A 20,000-nucleotide genomic window follows, 5' to 3' on the forward strand; every position below is an offset into this window, starting at 1 on the left:
TAACTCTATCCCTCGAGGGAGAGTTTAGCAGCGACGCAGACGCTTCGCAATGTACCAACTGAACGTGCATACTTGAGAGATTTCTCCTCACCCTCGTCTCAAAGGAAACTTCTATTCACTGAGACTTAGAGGGTCAGCTGAATTTAATGGTCACTTATTGCCTGTTCAGGCAAAGCTGGTGTCACAAAGCAGCGTCTCACGGACCACCCTGATCCGACATCGCCCGGAGCGCTGAAACCTGGATAATTCCTCCTCTTTTGCTCTCTCTCGGTGGGGGACAGGTATCTAAGACCCACATGCCGATCTCCAAACACTAATTTCCCTTAAAATCTCTTTGCCTTTTCATAGCCAGAAAACTAGCACAATACAAAAGAAACAGACTATTCAAAAATTACAGTTCTGACATTCTTTTCCTCACCCTCAGAATGTTAAGGACTGACAGCCTCAGTCACCATTCACTTTCACTGTATGAAAAAATGAAGGATGCAATGAAAGTGAATGGTGACTGAGGCTGTCAGTCCTTAACGTTCTGCCTAACAATGAAAAGTCTGTTGTCACTCTTAGGCCACGTCCACACTAATCTGTTTCTGTTTTGTTCCTAACATCATCGTTTTCCAAAGTATGCTGTAATGGAGAGCGTTTTCAAAAGTGGAGGAAAACGCCGTTCCAGTGTGGAAGAGAGACATAAACGTAGCGAAATCAATGTTTTAAACAAAAATGTTTAAATGTGGATGTGGCTTTTCTCACTCTCGTGTTGTTCTAAAACAGTGTCAGAAATGAAACAGCACTTGGGGCAAAAATGCCACTGAAAGTGACACAAATGCCCCAGATATTTTAAAATGTGGGGGCTAAAATGTCCCCATACTGAATTCCTCTATAGGCTATATTTATATATTATATATTTTTATTTGATTATATTATTTTCTAGGCCTATCTAGTCATGAGTTTAGGATGTGTAGTGACCAGCTGATTCAACTGAAGTATTGCCCTAAATAAAAAATCCTCATGAAGGTAAAAAATGATACTTAAAAAAAAAAGAAAAATTCTAATTTCTTACATTGTTCCAAAAACCCACATGACTTACTTTCTTCTGTGAAACACAAAAGGAGATAATCGGCAGAATGTTAGTAACTGACAGCCTCAGTCACCATTCACTTTTATTGTACGGAAGAAAAGATGCAAAGTGAATGGTGACTGAGGCTGTCAGTTACTAACATTCTGCCTAATGATAGAACTTACATTTTTGGGTGAACTTATCCTATAAGTTCCAACCTCATTGTGTTTTTTATTGCATAGTTTCAGCAACAATGCATCTATCTAACTATCCATCTGTCTTATCTGTCTATCTTTCTGTCTGTCTGTCTGTCTATCATCTATCTATCTGTCTGTCTGTCTATCTATCTATCTATCTCTCTGTCTGTCTATCTATCATCTATCTATCTCTCTGTCTGTCTGTCTATCTGTCTGTCTGTCTATGTATCTATCTATCTATCTCTCTGTCTGTCTGTCTATCATCATTATCTATCTCTCTGTCTGTCTGTCTGTCTGTCTGTCTGTCTGTCTATATATCTATCTATCTATCTATATATAAACTCAAAATACCCTTCCTTCTATCTATCTATCTATCTATCTATCTATCTATCTATCTGTCTGTCTGTCTGTCTGTCTGTCTGTCTGTCTGTCTGTCTATGTATCTATCTATCTATCTATCTCTCTGTCTGTCTGTCTATCATCATTATCTATCTCTCTGTCTGTCTGTCTATCTATCTATCTATCTATCTCTTTGTCTGTCTGTCTGTCTGTCTGTCTGTCTGTCATCATTAACTATCTCTGTCTGTCTGTCTATCTATCTATCTATCTATCTATCTATCTATCTATCTATCTATCTATCTATCTATCTATCTATCTATCTGTCTGTCTATCTGCCTGTCTGTCTGTCTGTCTTTTCTCTCTATCTCTCTCTGTCTGTCTGTCTGACTATAAAAAGCAAAAAAATATTTTTACTGATTTTTACTGGAATACAAGACAAAAATACTATATCTAACATTCTTAAAACAAGATAGCTTTACTTAAAAAGCAAAATGACATCAGATATTTTGTCTTGTTTTTAAATAAATAATTTAGTAATGTTTATGCTTATAAGAATTAAAAACCTTGATTCAATGGCAATTTGTCCATTATTTTAAGCATAACTCCTTAATATCTCGTTATGCTGCTTCTCAAGTAATTTTTTATTGTTTTTAAGAATGTTTAGATATTTTTAGCAGACAATAAGACAAAAAAAAATGTTTTTGAAGTGAACACAAAAGGAGATTTTAGGCATAATGTTTCCTCAGTCACCATTCACTTTCATTATATGGTAAAAAGGTACAATGAAAGTGAATGGTGACTGAGGTTAACATTTCTTTTGTGTTCCATGGAAGACAAAAAGTCATACGACTTGACAATGACAGATATGATGACTTAATCTTCATTTTTAGGTGAACTCTTTCTTTAATATCTGAAATTGTGCTGTCTGAGCGTCTGGTTGTTTGATTCGAAAGATTAGTTTGCTTGCAGAAGGAACTCAGACCCAAAGATTTGTTCCTTTCTCTCTGCCAGAGTAAGTCTAAAAACAGCGAGGCCTCCTCTCTGAGATTACAGCCTGTGTGCTCTCAGAGCTGAAACAATACAGCACGCCTGCCAAAAAGCAAAGCCCACATTCTCAAGTGCAAAGCAATTTATACTTAATGCAACCCAGATCATTGAAAAAAATAAACAAGCAGGAACTTTAGCAATGCACATACAGTTATTCAACACTGTTTTTTCCTTTTAGCTTGAATATTCTCACTTTGGTTTTTCCACCAAATTCACACAAATGATTTCAGCACATGTTTCCCAATACGTTCCCTTGGATTTCCATTCACACAATATGCAGGAACCATCAAGATGATAGACACCTTCACAAACCCAATGGTTACTCACCTCTGCGTGCTGTGTTCTGGGCTGGCTGGCGTCTGCTTCGATGGCGTACACGTCCAACAAGTATAAGTCCGAGCCCTGCTCACGGTCCAGTTCTGCAGTGGTCTGGATCACACCGGTGTGGCGGCCGATGGTGAAAAGCCTGCCAATGGCCTTCCCACCACTACGAACGGAGACAATAAAAAACTCCACCTTGGTACCGGTGCCACGTGGACTGGAGGCATCCAGAGAGATGACGTTGGTTCCGGGCGGTTGACCCTCTTTGAGAATGGTGATGTATTTGGGTTGGGAGAAGACCGGCCCGTCCCTACCCTGGAGAATGATTGTCAGCTCAGTCTGTGATGTCTTGCGGTCTGTACCGTGATCCGTCGCGGACACGGTCAGACTGTAGATGAGTTTTGAAGGAACAAGCTGAGACGCTAGTCTTATATCGCCGCTGTAACGATCCATGATAAACGTATCAGAATCTCCTCTTACTAGTTCATATTCTACCTCCCCGTTCGCACCCTCGTCGGGGTCAAAGGCCACAACAGTAGTTAGAATGGAGCCGATCACAATGTTGGATTCAGCTACAAGAGCGTTCTGAGAGATAAACATGGGCATATTGTCATTTTGGTCAGTCACCCATACGGTCACGTTCTTCAAAGCAAAACGACGGAACTCAACAGGTACAGCCTGGTCTGTCGCTTTGATGGTTAGCTCAAAAAGGTTGGAGAACTCTCTGTCAATGTCCTTGTTTGTGTAAATAACTCCAGATGTGGGGTCAATACGGAAATGACCACCTCTTGGAGTCTGCTGGACGATGGAATATTCAAGCTCACCATTAATATCAGCGTCAGTATCGTGAGCTGTTATAGTCATGACAGAGGTGGAAACAGGGAGGTTTTCGGGGATGGACTTGAAAATATCACCAGGTGTAAAAACAGGAGGGTTGTCGTTAAAATCTCTTACATGGATGATGACAGGAATGAAGGACGACCTGGGCAGTCGCCCATTGTCTCTAGCTGTGACGTTGAGTTTGTACAGCGACTGAGTCTCATAATCTAGTTTTTTAATCAGGAAAATACTGCCAGTGTTGGGACTGATGCTGAACGTGCCATGGTTGTTCGTGGCCGAGATGCTGTATGTGATGTCAGCATTGGAACCCGAGTCAGAGTCTGTTGCGGTTACCGAAGCGACGAGCTCTCCAATGCGCATGTTCTCTAGAACATCCACTGTGAGGGTGGATTTGGGAAATAAGGGCGAGTTATCATTCTCGTCCAGAACGCTGATGCTCAACACACATGTTGACGACAGCGGCACGACGCCAGAGTCTTCAGCTATAATTTTCAGGGAGTAAAAGGGTGTTGTCTCATAGTCGAGTTTTCCCACTAGAGTCACTTGACCAGAACTGCTGTCAATGCTAAACTGTTTCTCCTCATTTCCCTCCATAATGTCATAGTGAACAAGGCCATTTTTATTTTCATCCACATCTGAGGCCGACACTCTGAGTAATTGTGTCATGTTCTGCGCCGACTCGGAGATCGAGGCCTGGTAAATGTCCTTGGTGAATTTTGGCGGGTTGTCGTTAATGTCCTGTATGTATATTTGAACTTTGGCCTGGTCTTTGAGAGGTTTAGGAAGGCCTTGATCAGACGACACGACCGTGAAACTAAACACAGTGGCTCCTCTCTGTCTCATGAGAGACTCGCGATCGAGCTGTATCGTGCTAGTCAACTCGCCCGTGATGGCATTGAGCTCGAAGTTTGGCTGCGGTGTTTCAAACGAGTACCGAACCTCACTGTTCGGTCCAAAGTCTTTATCCTCAGCAAAAACGAGGCCGACGAGAGAGCCTCGCCCCTGCTCTTCCTCAAAATGGAACACATAATTTGTGCTGTTAAAAAGCGGACGATTGTCGTTGACATCGTCGAGGAGGACGGTCACGTTAACACTTGTGCTCAGTGGCTCGACCGCTCTGTCTGTTGCTAGCACTAATAAACTATATCGCTCTTGTATTTCTCTATCCAAATCTGCTTTTATGTACAACTGTCCATCGGGGAAGATTCCAAAAACGTCATTTGTGTTACCGCTAATAATGTCGTACACAATTTCCCCATTGAGTCCTGAGTCTTTATCGGTGGCCTCCACCTTGAAAAACCTACTGTTCACTGGCTCTGATTCCAAGATGGTGACCTCATATGAGAGCTGGTCAAAAACTGGCGCGTTATCGTTGACGTCATACACGCCGATTGTGAGCATGAGGCTAGAGGTGCGCTGAGGGATGCCAAGGTCGGAGGCCATGACCTCTATCTGGTAGGAGCTGGTGGTGACCTCTAGTGGGCCAGTGAGTGTGATTAATCCATGTTTCTCGTGGATGTGAAACAAGCCTTTGGGGTTTTGTCTGAGACTGTACACAATCACGCCATTGGTGCCCTCATCTGGATCAGACGCTTTGGCCTGGAATATATGGTGACCCGTGGCCCAATTCTCCACGGCGCTGACATGCTCAACTGAGTGAATGAAATGAGGGGCGTTATCATTCAAATCCTTCACTGTGATATTAACTAATGCTTCCCCTGTTACTTCCCCACCCCTGGCGATCACCCTAAGCTGGTAAAACGCCTGTTCTTCTCTGTCTATGAGGCCTGAAGCTGTAATTTGTCCCGTGGCGCTGTTGATTGCAAACAGACCGCGCTGGTCCCCTGATGCTATCAGATAAGTGATATTTGTGTTCAGATCTACTGTGGTGGCTAACACAGTGCCTATAGTGGTGTCCACGGCCACATTCTCAAATATAACAAAGCTGTATTCTCTCTGACTAAACACAGGGGGGTTATCTTGTGTGTCTACTACGGTGATGGTGACTACAGCTTGTGTATGAGAGCGTAAACCTCCTCCATCTGTCGCTGTGACCTGCAGCTGATAGGCGGTTTTCTCCTCTCTATCTAGTGGTACTAAAGTTGTGATTTTACCAGAGTTACTGTTAATGTGAAATTTATAAGAGTCACCAGCAGTAATGGTATATTTGACAGTGCCATTTCCACCCAGGTCAGGGTCGGATGCCGTTATAGTAGTCACGAATGAGCCGGAGGGCTCGTTTTCTTTAATATTGGCGAAGTATTGCACTGGGTAAAACACTGGGCTGTTATCATTCACATCTTTTAGTGTGATATTAACTTTGCAGATCGAGGAAAGAGGGGGTGTTCCTGCATCTGTGGCTTTGATGTGTAGCAAATGAGAGCTCTCTTCTTCTCTGTCGAGCTCAGTGGCTGTACTCAAGCGTCCTGATAGCGCATCTAACCTGAACAGATTCTGAATGTTCACAGGTGTTTCGGGGTCAAACGAGAAACGGACGGTGCCGTTGGCCTCAAGATCCGAATCTGTGGCGGACAGCACCACAAGTTCAGAACCAGCGGGAGTATGCTCAACTAAAGAAATGTGATATGTGTTTTGTGTGAATGTGGGAATTTGGTCATTGACATCTGTGATATTCACTACAAGTTTGGTGTAGGAGATTTTCGGCTGCAGGCCCTGGTCTTTGGCACTGATATTCAGCACTACTTCAGATGCGATTTCCCTATCGAGGGCTGCAGCGCTGGTTACTAAACCGCTGTTCTCGCTGATGGCAAACCAGCCCAAACTGTTTCCAGACACCAGCGAGTAGCGCAGATTGGCGTTCTGCCCGGAGTCTCCATCTGTGGCCGAGACCCCTTTAATGTAGCTGCCTTTAGGAACGCCCTCGCTGATGTCTACTCTATACACAGCCTCCTGAAATATGGGCGGATGATCGTTAATATCGTTCACAAATATGACCAGACTAGCAAAGGAGGACCGCGCAACAGGCCTGCCGTTGTCTGACACCGAGACGGTGAGGTTGTAGGACGAAATCCGCTCTCTGTCCAGCACACTGGCCACTTTAATTAAGCTCAAATTGGGGACCGGCGAGCTGTGTACTTCAAAGTGTCGCTGCTCGTTGCCGCCAAGTATAGAGACGGAGATGTTGCCATTAGCCGCGGATGAGTCAGAATCGGAAACTGTCAGCAACGCCACTACCGTACCCACCTGGGCATTTTCATCCACAGAAGCGAATTTGGAAGTTGTGGGGAAGTAGCGGAATTTAACAACGGGGTCGTTGTCGTTCACGTCAAGCAATTTGATAGTCGCTTCTGACCTGCCTGACAGAGAGGGGGCGCCATTGTCCACAGCATGAATTGTGAGCGAATACTCTTTTCTGGTTTCGTAATCTAGCGCCTCCTTAATAACAACAGTACCCGCTTTGGGGTCTATCTGAAATGGGGTTCCCTCGTCTAAATAATAGTTGATATCTGCATTCGCACCCTCGTCCTGGTCTGTGGCTCTTATCTGTAAAACACCAGAGCCGATGGCGGCATCCTCAAACACGCTGGCCTGGTATTGATCCTGCTCAAAAACTGGCGGGTTGTCGTTGATATCCTGAATGGTGACGTTGACTTGTAGGTAACCAAACTTTTTGGGTTCTCCTTTGTCTTCCACCTGGATGAGGAGTTGGTAGAAGGGGGTAATTTCTCTATCCAACCCTCCCGTGGACACCAGGTGCAAAAACGCGCCCTCTCCGCTGGGGTTAACAGTGATATCCAAGCGAAACCTCCGATAATCGTTGCCGCTCACGATTCGATATGTGGTGTGATCGACTCCGTTACTTCCGATATCCGCATCGGTCGCTGTATCGAGAATCACCTGACGTCCGCTGCTCGCGTCCTCTTTAAATGACACCACGATTGACGCGTCAGGAAACACGGGCGCGTTATCGTTCATATCCAGAACCACAATCCGAACTTCAGTGGGGTAGGTTGGCTGACTGGACAGAACCACAACATTGATGATGTTACTCGGCAGAACTTCTCGGTCAATCACGGACGACGTGTAAATGACGCCCGTCGTCGCGTTTATGGAGAAGAGTTGGTGGTGTTCGCTGAATCTGTATGTGAAAGTGGGTTTGGTCTCGATGGTGCCCACATAGGTGCCCACCGGCTGTTCCTCCAGAACCTCAAACTCCTGCCGAACCTGACTGGATAACGAGTACCGCGATAAAGTCCATAAGATGACTAAAATGAAGTGAAAAGTGTCCAGAGATCTACCTGAACGCGCCATGGTCCGGATTTTCCCGAACCTGATACATTCACCTCAGATATTAAGCATTATATCCCAGAAAAGTTATCCAAAGTTGCTCCCAACACTTATTTATCCCCTCGTTAAAGAGAAGTGAATGTTCTGTAAAATCCGGTCAGAATTCGTCCAGAAAAACTCTCTTCTCTTCTCATGATGATGAAGAAGAAAAAGATGATGCCGTTTCCATTGTGAAGAAGTTGAAAGGTTGCAGTCTTAATAAATCTTCCAAACACGCACACAGAGGGTTTTCCTTAAATAAAGTATTTTAAAGGAATATTTTCCCTCTGGTTCTGATGCGGGATGTCCTGCGGAATAACGGTGTCCAAACTTAACTTCACTGTCCCGACTGAGAACAAAAAGCCCGAGTTGAGAAAACTCCCGCCCTTCTGTGCTCCCATTGGCTGCCTGTGTGTGTGACCCCGCCCCTCTCTGGCTCCCCGTTCTATTGTAAAATCCTCGCCTCGGGCGCTGATTGGATGAGAAGGCTGTCAATCATCGAGCTAGAGCGAGCGATAGAGGAGAGCTGCGCTCCAGGTATTGAATGCACCGTTATGTGCCTATAATAACACTTATTTATATACATAACATCATTGTATATATATATATATATATATATATATATATATATATATATATATATATAACTTAATGTAATTTATTTATTTTTTTACACATTTAAATACGTCTCATTCATTGTTTTGTATGTTAAATGTCATTATTATTTTATATATATATATATATATATATATATATATATATATATATATATATATATATATATATATATATATATATGCTATTTAAAGTCATTTTATACTTTAAATCTCTTACAGTGACATTTTGTGTGATTTTCTATTGCTCAGTCGTGAAGTATGTCATGGGTTTTAATAGTTTATTAATTTCAGAGACAACAGCTTATCAATGATGTTTATATTATGCAGATCACAGGCGAGTGGCGCCATCCAGCGGTCATGTGAATGAACTTTTCATTGCTGAAAGAACAAGTCAAAGTAAGTTTTAACATAATAACTGATAATTCTTATGAAAAAATATATATTTAGTTCATAAGTAGTAGGAAGAATAGTGCAATTATTGTTAAAGAAACCTGCTTCTTTACATTCCCAATTTCATGTGCAGAATAAACTTTAAGAGCTCTGAGAATGAAATACCTCAAATCAGGGTTTTTATCTTGTTGTCTAGACTATGTTATCTGGTCATGGCACATGCATGTCCGGTCAGGAGGTCTGTTGGTGTGTCTGAAAGAGTAAATAGATCCATGTTCATGTAGAGTAGCAGACAGACTGCATTAAAGCTGATTATCCGCCTGGTTGTGCCAGTCTCCTAACCTCATTCCTCTAATCTCTCTGTTCAGTCCCGTATCAGTATTCTGTTTGTGCTGATCTTTTAATTGGGCCTGATGCCTTGATGTTTCTTCCCTCTTTAATTAAAAAAGTCGGATGGGCCTGATGAGGCTAATTATAGCCAATAATTCAGTATGCATGCTCCACTGACCTACTTCAACAACAAACATGTGCATCAGGAAGACTTTCAGACATTACTGATAAATGCTACTATTGATTGATTGATTCATTTTTTAATTTAATAAAAATAATTGGCCATAAAAAGTCTAATCCTTTGGCAAACCGTGCACAAACATACCTGAATCTGAAACATTTCTTTCTTGCTTGCTTGCTTGCTATAGTTGTCACAAGGGGATGTTGTCACAAGGTCTATATATCGATAACTATAAAGTTCTGAGTTAAAAGTTTAATTACACAAACGCTTGTTTTCTCCATTGGTAGTTTTGAACAAGAGTCAACTATGTAATAAAGGTCGTTTTTAACCGAAAGGTTGAACTGTGTTCTCAGGACAAGAGTATTTTGCATAAGTGTCAGGTTGGGGCATGTTGTCACATTTATATCATGGCAACTTGTCACCAGTGTTGAGTGTAATCTGATTACAAAGTAATGAGTTACTGTAATCTAATTACTTTTCTAAGTTAAAAAAAATAGTATACCGTATTACAATTTAAATTCGTGAAATCAGATTGCAGTTACTGACTTTCAATTAAGTTAATTACTTTTAAGTACATTATTAATAAAAAATATGATTTATGTCAAATACATTTAAAACATGAATTATGTGCATCTGTTCAGTACGTCTGTTGGTGTTTCTGTGTTTGCGTTTCCTAACGAGTCATAGACATTATTAATAGAGACATTATTTTGAATTTGTAAAAACAAGAATGTTTCTGTGAAGTGTTTTAGAAAGTAACTTAAAAGTAAAGTAATTAGTGATGTGATTACTTTCCCTTGAAGTAATGTGTAGTGTAATCTGATTACAATTTTTAGAGAAGTAATTTGAAGTGGATTCGTTTTTTTGAGTAACTTGCCGAAAGTTTGAAAACAAGCAGCTTTGTCAGAATTACAGCAGAAGAACCGGAGGTCAGTGGAGCAATGAGGCACCTTGGAGTCAAAATCTGGATCTTTTTTCCCTGCAATAATGCCGGTAATGTCCAATTGCTTTTTTTGAGGCCAAGACTTTAAGGTATGTGCCTATACAGAAATATGATATAGGCTTTCAAAAAAATAAACCTAACTTGAGAAATATTTACTGAAGTAAAATGTGTGACAACTAGCCCCGACCTATCCTATTTAGTTAGGGAGATTTAACCCTCAGGGACCCAAGCATTGATATTGATGATAGATTTGTCTATGCCCAGCCTTATTTTTTTCACACCGTGTCCTAACCTGACGGCAAACGACACGTGATAAAAGGTATATTTTCTATGTTAATCAGAGTTTTTGTCCTAACCAGCAGTGATGAGCGACGGTACATTCTATCAATCGCTTGTTTTCTATTTTCGGCATCACGCGGGTAACTCCATCCACTGTGAACTGGCACTGGTCCAAAAACTTTCAAAAAAATAAGGCTGGGCATAGAAATGCATCAATTCTTCCACTACAAACTCTTCACGTGGAAGTGATGATTTCATCACCTGTTCTTTGTTGGAACACTTGCCCAGTTTCAGTTGTCAACAAAAATAAAAATATTTAAGTAGATTGAATGCAATGAAATTAAGTTGTGACAAAATGTTCAAGAATTATTTCGCATTTGTTCATTTTAATTAAGTAAATTAAACGAGCAGCAGAAATAAATTTTTATGCTGTTGTTGAACATACTTAATTGGTTCGCATTCACCCTACATAATTTAATCTTGTGGAGTGCACATTTTAGATTAATCAAAGAAAACAAGTTTAGAAGAGAAACACAATTTATTGTTTGTTGTATTGATAGTAAATAGAACAATCTGTGTGTTCCCATTATTTTTAAACGCTGGGCATTTAGGGTTTGCAAACATTCACCATTGATTTATTAGTCAGTAAGAGGAAGTTTACAATTCACAACACAATTCAACACACACAAATAGGCTATATTTTCATGAATACAAGCAGTAATAAGAGTAAATTCATGAACAATTAAGAAATGTGACTGTTGTCTATCCTAATGGACTCGATATTGATGACATTTGCTAGAATCAAAATAATAAAACATAGCTGTCTCTATGTAATAGAGGGAACGTTCCAGCAACTTTGGCTAACATTATTTAAAAGTTTGGAACAAATGTTGTGCATAAAACGTTACTGTAACATCCATATGAACCTTAAATAACATTGTACTAACGTTAAGAAAACTGGAAATTTTTATGTTCCCACAGACACAATGTAACATTTGGAACATGTTTTAAGAGCATACATTTGCTAGCTGGGATATTTAACCCTTGTGCGACCTTCGGGACATTTTTGTCTTTTTCATTTTTGTTTTTTTCGATCATTTTGGCTGTGTTAATGCCAACGGCATACATTTTGGGGGAATTTTGATATTTTAACCTCAGTTCCTATAATACATCTATAATACACTGTGTACACAAAATAGTTACACTCAGGACCTTCAGGACAAAAATGTCCCCATTGAAACCCATTAAAACTGCAATATTTGATCCCAGTGCCATTAAAGCATAAAATCACGAATTCTATGATATTATGCTTTTCATCCCGGGGGGGGGGGGATTTTCCCCTTTTTCACCCAATTTGGAATGCCCAATTCCCAGTGCGCTTTTAAGTCCTCGTGGTCGTGTAGTTATTTGCCTCAATCCGGGTGGTGAAGGACGAATCCCAGTTGCCTCCACATCTGAGACCATCAACCCGTGCATCTTATCACGTGGCTTGTTGAGCGCATTGCCACGGAGACATAACGCATGTGGAGGCTTCACGCCATCTACCGCGGCATCCGTGCTCAACTCACCACGCGCCCCACCGAGAACAAACCATATTATAGCGACCACGAGGAGGTTACCCCATGTGACTCTACCCTCCCTAGCAACCGGGCCAGTTTTGTTGCTTAGGAGACCTGGCTGGAGTCACTCAGCACGCCCTGGATTCGAACTAGCGAACTAGCGAACTCCAGGGGAGGTAGCCAGCGTCTTCTACTACTGAGCTACCCAGGCCCCCTCAAAATGTACATTTTTAATATTTTCCACCAGATGGTGCCATTTTTCTCATGTTTAGCCTATGGAGCAAATACAAGCTTTTCCCCTATTTTCTGTTTGCTGTATTATAGAGCACTGCAGGCCAATTGAATAAATGATGCAGCTAAAATGTGTGTGTGTGTGTGTGTGTGTGTGTGTGTGTGTGTGTGTGTGTTGGTATGGATGTCAGAGTGTTATTTGTATGTGTGTACTGAGAAATGTGTGTGTGTGTGTGTGTAAAAAACAACAGTGGCATTATGTAAACAAACTGGCATTTAAAGGGTTAAAATCCTGAAAATGAATGAATATTTGGTAGTTATGATCAGGACTGATGTTGGTTAAAAAAATTAACTCATTGAAAGTGGAAAATAATATTAATATATAATATTATTTTGGCAGTTTTTTGACAATGATTTGGAACAGTTTATATGAGTTACTGAATAGACTTGTGTGAAAGTTTGACCACTAATGTGCTAAAATGTGAGCATTTTTGCTACAATACGCCAAGAAAAAGTCTAAAATTTATAAAAGTTGATCTTTTGGGGGAAGTAATCACTTTTCAATCAGTAAACATGTTGGGGGAAAAAGTTTAACAAGTCACATACCCGGGGGCCTGGGTAGCTCAGCGAGTATTGACGCTGACTATCACACCTGGAGTCGCGAGTTCGAATCCAGGGCATGCTGAGTGACTCCAACCAGGTCTCCTAAGCAACCAAATTGGCCCGGTTGCTAGGGAGGGTGGAGTCACATGGGGTAACCTCCTCGTGGTCGCTATAATGTGGTTCTCACTCTCGGTGGGGCGCGTGGTGAGTTGTGCGTGGATGCCGTGGAGAATAGCATGAAGCCTCCAAACGCGCTACATCTCCACATAACGCGCTCAACAAGCCACGTGATAAGATGCACGGATTGATGGTCTCAGACGTGGAGGCAACTGAGATTCGTCCTCCACCACCCGGATTGAGGTGAGTCACTATGCCACCACAAGGACTTAGAGCGCATTGGGAATTGGGCATTCCAGATTGGGGAGAAAAAGGGAGAAAGTGTTAGTGATTGTGTCAACTATCCGTAACCTTTTTGGGTGACTTTATCAAGCTGTGACAGCAATTTTTTCCTCCTACCAAAACTGTTGTTGTAATGTGTGGTTTACCCATCCTTATTGAAAATTAGATATTATTTAACTGCTTCAAACAAACGTTGCAAACAAACGTACGCTGGGTCCCTGAGGGTTAAACATGCCTGAAGATCAGAGACTGTACATGGACACTGCGACAGACAGCTTCAGTTAGCTGATACACAAATGTCGGGACACTAAACAAAGCAGGCTAACCAAACTCCCTTCTAGTGGTCCGTCTTTTCAAGACAACGCCAATATTGTAGAGCAGAAAGGCCCGCGGTCAGCAGAATATAGCGGTCGCATCACAAACACTGTCGGAGGAGGATATATGACCGGCCTGTGTTTGTTTAACATGCATTCAGGGTTTAAATTGACGTTTTAATTTCACTGGGATTTTCCCTCAGACACATTCTGTTTTTCTCTGTGAATGTTCCTCTGTTCGTAAACCACAAACGCTGCGTCTCTCAGGAGTAAAGTTTCTCTGTTACAGGAAATAAAGTTTAATCAGTAAGTGTGGAGAGTTTGAGCGCCGGGCGACTACAGATGTATGACATGGACGGTGAATAAAACAGTTACTGTAACAGAGACTGTTCATAGAGACCAGACTGTCCAGTCTGTTTTTGTATATTGTAAATGTGAACAGGCAAAGTTTCCAATCACGGAGACAAGCGTTTAATTAGTAAAAACAACATCAGATCTCTGCAGGACTTTTGAGAGTCATTTCAGTTAGTGCAGACATGAGTGTTTTGCACACAGTATTGGCAAAGCATCGATACATATAACTAAAACACTGACCAAAAAAAAAAATGTCTATGATGGCAATAAAAACAATAAGAATAGTATAGTATAGCTGGATCATAGAAGGATCAGTCACTGGCCTCTAGAGGTCACTGTTGAGTAAACACCTCATACAAACATCCAGCGTGATCGCATGAGAATTCGGATGTATTCTTACATAAAGTTTGCTTATAGCAAACATACACTCTCTTCAGGGGCGGGGCCAGAAGGGTGGCATGGGGTGGCAGCTGCCACCCTACAAATGAGCTTTGCCACCCCAACTTGGCAGTGGCAGTGATGTCGAATGCTCATTGGCTCTCAAGTGTCTCTTGATCGTTTGCAGCATGCCGTAATCTGCGATGTATATGTTTGAATGAGATATCACAGTGCTGTTATGAAGTGCATCAGGAGAGATTTACAGCGATTAATAATTGAATTTCACTCTCTACCTCACACAATGCGATTGTATGCCGTCAGGGAGCGCATCAGATGCAGCGCATCGCCCTTTGGACTAATTTTGTACTGAATTTTGCTATATTTCTGAATAAATTATTGTGATTAAAGGTTGGGGTAGGGTTAAAAGATCTAAAATATCTATAAAACAGTACAAATGTACAACTATATTTATAATCGATTTGTGTATTCACATATAGTTGTAATGGATTCGTCAATATTTTACGTTTCTAAAGCTGTAAATACGTAAAAATGTTTACGTTTTAGATGCTTTCAAACGACCTTATTGTACGTTTTAGTGTCTATCCAAACGTACAAACATGTACGTTTAAATGTTACAAATATTAACGTACAAATAGCTATGTATATCAATGAGATCAGGCTGAAACATCACATTCACTTCATGTTGGTTGTTGCCCTAGGTCTGGGCACGTTCTTTTCTGATGGGCTCATCCCAATGCCATTATCCCTTCGAAGGGTTTACCTTCCAGAGTGAGAGCTTTGGAGGTTTGAAGGGTGTAGGGCTCAAAAATATTGGTAATTCGGAACGCACTTCAACGTCATCAAGTCAAATGAGCCGGTGTTAGTGTTGCACAAAGTCTTACACTAACAAACAATTGTAATCAGGTGTGCAACTACACATTTGTTGAGGGGTATGCACTTCTGACCCACTGGAATTGTTATATAGTCAATTAAAAGTGAAACAATCGGTCTGTAAACAACTGTTGGAAAAATGACTCGTGTCATGCACAAAGTAGATGTCCTAAACGACTTGCCAAAACTACAGTTTGCTAATATTAAATCTGTGGAACGGTTAAAAAATTAGTTTTAATGACTTCAGCCTAAGTGTATGTAAACTTCTGACTTCAACTGTGTATATATATATATATATATATATATATATATCAATGTTTTTCTCGTTAACATTTCCATAACATTAACAGAGAGGGATTCGTTTTTGTTTTTCCTTTTACAGATCTTAACATTAAAATGCCCTGTCAGAATAAATCAGTGCAGGTCAAGAAAGTGAACATTTAGATGTTACACGTTTGTGAAAGTAATTACAAAATTACCAGAAATGAACACTGTGCCAACCAACCTAGATCTCCCTTACACTTCTCTTATTTTTCGATTTCCAATATTCTTCTGTCATTTGGACTTCACTCCATTCTCTGTTTCAGGAGTTGCTATAATAAGCTTTTATATTACATTTTTTCCTGATTAATGCTGATGTTTTCCTTACATGCGTGTAGAAATAATGCTTAACTTATGGTCACTTGTAGTGTCCTAGCTAAATAGTTCTTAGTCATCTAAAAGTAAAGGAGCAATCTCATCTAATCATTCTGTTGTTATAGCATAATATTGTATTATTATTTAATGTGCAACACTTGTATTGCTATTTCCTTGGTTCTCTTTATTTCTTCTCAGACAAAAGGTTCACATATTCAAAGAAATAACAGAATAACCTTCAAGTTGAAATGTTTTCATAAGTCCAGGACTTTTTGCCAGGGGTGGCAAAGGGGTGGCAAGAGTCGAGTAAGGGGTGGCATCCATTAATTTCGTCTGACCGGGAGTGCGGACGCTGTTATGGACCATGCAGGACATGGACGGGTAAGCCGTGAGCGGGTCCGAGTTGGGGTGGCAAAGCTCATTTTTAGGGTGGCAGCTGCCACCCCGTGCCACCCTTCTGGCCATGCCCCCTGTCGAGATCACGCATGCGCATTAGCTGGACCAGCCTGAAAATACATCACGTTTTTTAGTGTAATCTGAGCTAAAAAAGCCACATTTATGTTGTCAGATTTTACTGCTGATTTGAAAAATATGTTTTTTGATCATATTCTTGACCAAACATCTTGGAGATTTTGGTCTTTTCAAATTCAAGTAGATAGAAGCTGTACATTTATGGTGCTTGTAAGCGAAAGGGGACTTTCAATTAGAAATATTTACACATCATTCTGCCTCACTATTAACTACTTTCAGAATGCAAACATGCTTGTGGGTGGGAAACCAAATGCATAAACTTATGTCTCTGGAATTGTATAATTATATTGTCTATGGTCTGTGGATTGGAAGCTTTAATCAACAGAAACTAATAATCAACACTTCCACTTGTACAACCAGCAGTATTGGCTTTTATGCTTGATGTCTCAGAACTTTTCCCAGCATCGTGTGTTAATTATTGAGGTGCATAAGAGGGCGCTATTGATCAAATCATGAAAATTTGCCACAATTCAGTTCTTGATCTGGTAGAAATATCATGACAGTATACAGTATATGGTGAATACCTCATGAAATTTATTTCTGTTTTATTTAAGATGATATGAAAGGTTAAAATAAGAAGCCTTTCCTGAGGAAATAATCTCACCACAAGACCATCTTTATCTGCATCTCTGAATTCCTGCGGTTGCACATTTGAGGTTCAGCTCATCTAAGATGTGGCAATAAATGATATCACATGTGATATCGTGATCTGAGAGATGAATGTGTCATTAAGGAGAGTGAACGACAGAAAGACAGAGAAATGTTGATAACTATCATGAATCGTGTCAGAGAGAGAGAGAGAATGAGCCAGAGGTGCCTTATTCATCGTCTTTAAATCTCAGAACAATTTTGACATTGCTGTAGTATCAAATTACTGAATGACATCTGAGTCGTTATATTGGGGTTATTATGTATGTTCTACCAGAGCATTATCTGAAGCATTTAAATTACACGGATGACACACTGTGTGTTATAGTGGCCTCACTACGTCATGTGTACAAAGCCGTGAAGCATCGATTCTTTCACCTCTTAAAAGAAAACATGCTGTTCAGCAGCTCTAGAGAAAACAGAATTCAATAGTTTTAAAGATGTGAGCTGTCAATAACTGAGTATTTTTAACACCGGACACATGAGACACCACTGCAGGGGGGAGATTATTTTAAATGTGCACGTCTGATAAACGGCAAGAATGTACAAGACATGACAGTGTTATACGCTACATGCACTTTATATTTGGAAAAATTGCACTTCTGGAAGTGAGTTCAGATTCAAGTGTGTTTTTTTGCTGACTATGTTTCTGTTGTTTGGGTCTCTCTCTCTCTCTCTTTCTCTCTCTCTCTCTCTCTCTCTCTCTCTCTCTCTCTCTCTCTCTCTCATACAAACACACACACACACCACCATCAACTGACAAAAACAGTGACAGTGAATCTGCAGCACAAATCATTAAAAGGCTTTCCTACTCAAGTTGAGAGGTGGTTGCTAGGGTGTTGCGAGTGGTTGCTGGTGGTTGCTAAGGTGTTGTCGGTGGTTTCTAGAGTGTTGTGTGTGGTTGCTAGGTTGTAGTTGTGGGTGGTTGCTAGGGTTTAATTGTGGGTGATTGCTAGGGGGTTGAGGGTGGTTGCTAGGTTGTAGTTGTGGGTGGTGGCTGGTGGTTGCTAGGGTGTAGTGGTTGGTTGCTAGGGTGTTCTGGGTGGTTGCTGGTGGTTGCTAGGATGTAGTCATGGATGGTTGCTGATGGTTTATATGGTGTAGTCATGGGTGGTTGCTGGTGGTTTGGATGGTTGCTAGTTGTTTGTTAGTGTGTTCTGGGTGATTTCTAGGTTGTTGCTGGGGCGTTAAGGGTGGTTGCTAGGTTGTAGTCGTGGGTGGTTCCTAGGTTGTTTTGGGTGGTTGCTAGGCTGCAGTCTTGGGAGGTTGCTAGGGTGTAGTTGTGGGTGGTTTCTGGTGGTTGCTAAAGTGTAGTAGGTGGTTTCTAGGTTGTTGTGTGTGGTTGCTAGGTTGTAGTCGTGGGTGGTTCCTAGGTTGTTTTGGGTGGTTGCTAGGCTGCAGTCTTGGGAGGTTGCTAGGGTGTAGTTGTGGGTGGTTTCTGGTGGTTGCTAAAGTGTAGTAGGTGGTTTCTAGGTTGTTGTGTGTGGTTGCTAGGGTGTAGTCGTGGGAGGTTGCTAGGGTGTATTTGTGGGTGGTTGCTAGGTGGTTCCTGGGGCATTCTGAGTGGTTGCAAAGGTGTTGTGGATGTTGCTAGGGTGTTGTGAGTGGTTCCTGGTGGTTGCTAGGTTGTTGTAGGTGGTTGCTATGGTGTAGTGGGTGGTTTCTAGATGTTTGCTAGTGTGTTCTGGGTGATTTTTAGGTTGTTGCTGGGGCGTACTGGGTGATTTCTAGGGGGTTGTGGGAGGTTGCAAGGTCATTGTTGGTGGCTGCTAGGGTGCTCTGGGTGGATCCTGGTGGTTACTAGGTTGTTGTGTGTGGTTGCTAGTACGTAGTCGTGGGTGGTGGCTAGGTGGTTGCTATGGTGTAGTGGGTGGTTTCTAGATGTTTGCTAGTGTGTTCTGGGTGATTTCTAGGTTGTTGCTGGGGCGTTCTGGATCATTTCTAGGGTGGATGCTAGGTTGTGTGGGTGATTGCTAGGGTGCTGTGGGTGGTTCCCGGTGGTTGCTAGGGGGTTGAGGGTGGTTGCTGGAGGTTGCTAGGGTGTTGTGGGTGGTTGCTGGTGGTTTGCTAGGGTGTAGTGGGTGGTGTCTAGGTGGTGCTAGGGTGTAGTGTTTGGTTGCTAGGTAGTTGCTAGTGTGTTATGGGTGTTTGCTATGGTCTTGTGGGTGGTTGCTAGGTTGTTGTAAGATGTTGCTAGGGTGTAGTTGTGGGTGGTTGCTAGTGCGTAGTGGTGGTAGTTTCTAGGTTGTTGTGTGTGATTTCTAGGATGTAGTCATGGGTGGTTGCAATGTGGTTGCAAGTGTGTTGTGGATCTTGCTAGGGTGCTGTGGGTGGTTCATGGTATTTGTTAGGGATTTGTGGGTGGTTGTTAGGTTGTTGTGAGTGGTTGCTAGGGTGTAGTCATGGGTGGTTGCAAGGACAATTTTTTTGGTTACAAACTGGTAATTACAAGGGTATTATGCTATAAATGGACATTTCTAGTGTCCCCATAATTCAAATCGCTTAAAAAATAATTATGTCCTACCAACAACCGTACCAACATGTGTGTGTGTGTGTGTTTGTGTGTGTGTGTGTGTGTGTGTGTGAGTGTGTGTGTGTGTGTGTGTGAGAGTGTGTGTGTGTGTGTGTGTG

The 20,000-nt window shown here is 41.6% G+C and overlaps 2 protein-coding genes across 3 annotated transcripts in view; one reads left to right on the forward strand and one right to left on the reverse strand.

Moving 5' to 3' along the window:
- The window catches only part of LOC127412743 (protocadherin Fat 4-like), a 127,473-nt gene extending 119,403 nt beyond the window's left edge, over positions 1 to 8,070 (reverse strand). Inside the window, exon 1 of the mRNA XM_051649354.1 lies at positions 2,965 to 8,070. Coding sequence (XP_051505314.1) covers positions 2,965 to 8,070 — 5,106 coding nt within the window. The remainder of the gene's footprint in view (positions 1 to 2,964) is intronic.
- The window catches only part of nudt6 (nudix (nucleoside diphosphate linked moiety X)-type motif 6), a 930,254-nt gene that overhangs the window by 646,410 nt on the left and 263,844 nt on the right, over positions 1 to 20,000 (forward strand). The gene's annotated exons all lie outside the window — the stretch shown is intronic.

The sequence above is a fragment of the Myxocyprinus asiaticus genome, chromosome 22 (genome assembly GCF_019703515.2).
Source record: "Myxocyprinus asiaticus isolate MX2 ecotype Aquarium Trade chromosome 22, UBuf_Myxa_2, whole genome shotgun sequence".
NCBI lineage: Eukaryota > Metazoa > Chordata > Actinopteri > Cypriniformes > Catostomidae > Myxocyprinus > Myxocyprinus asiaticus.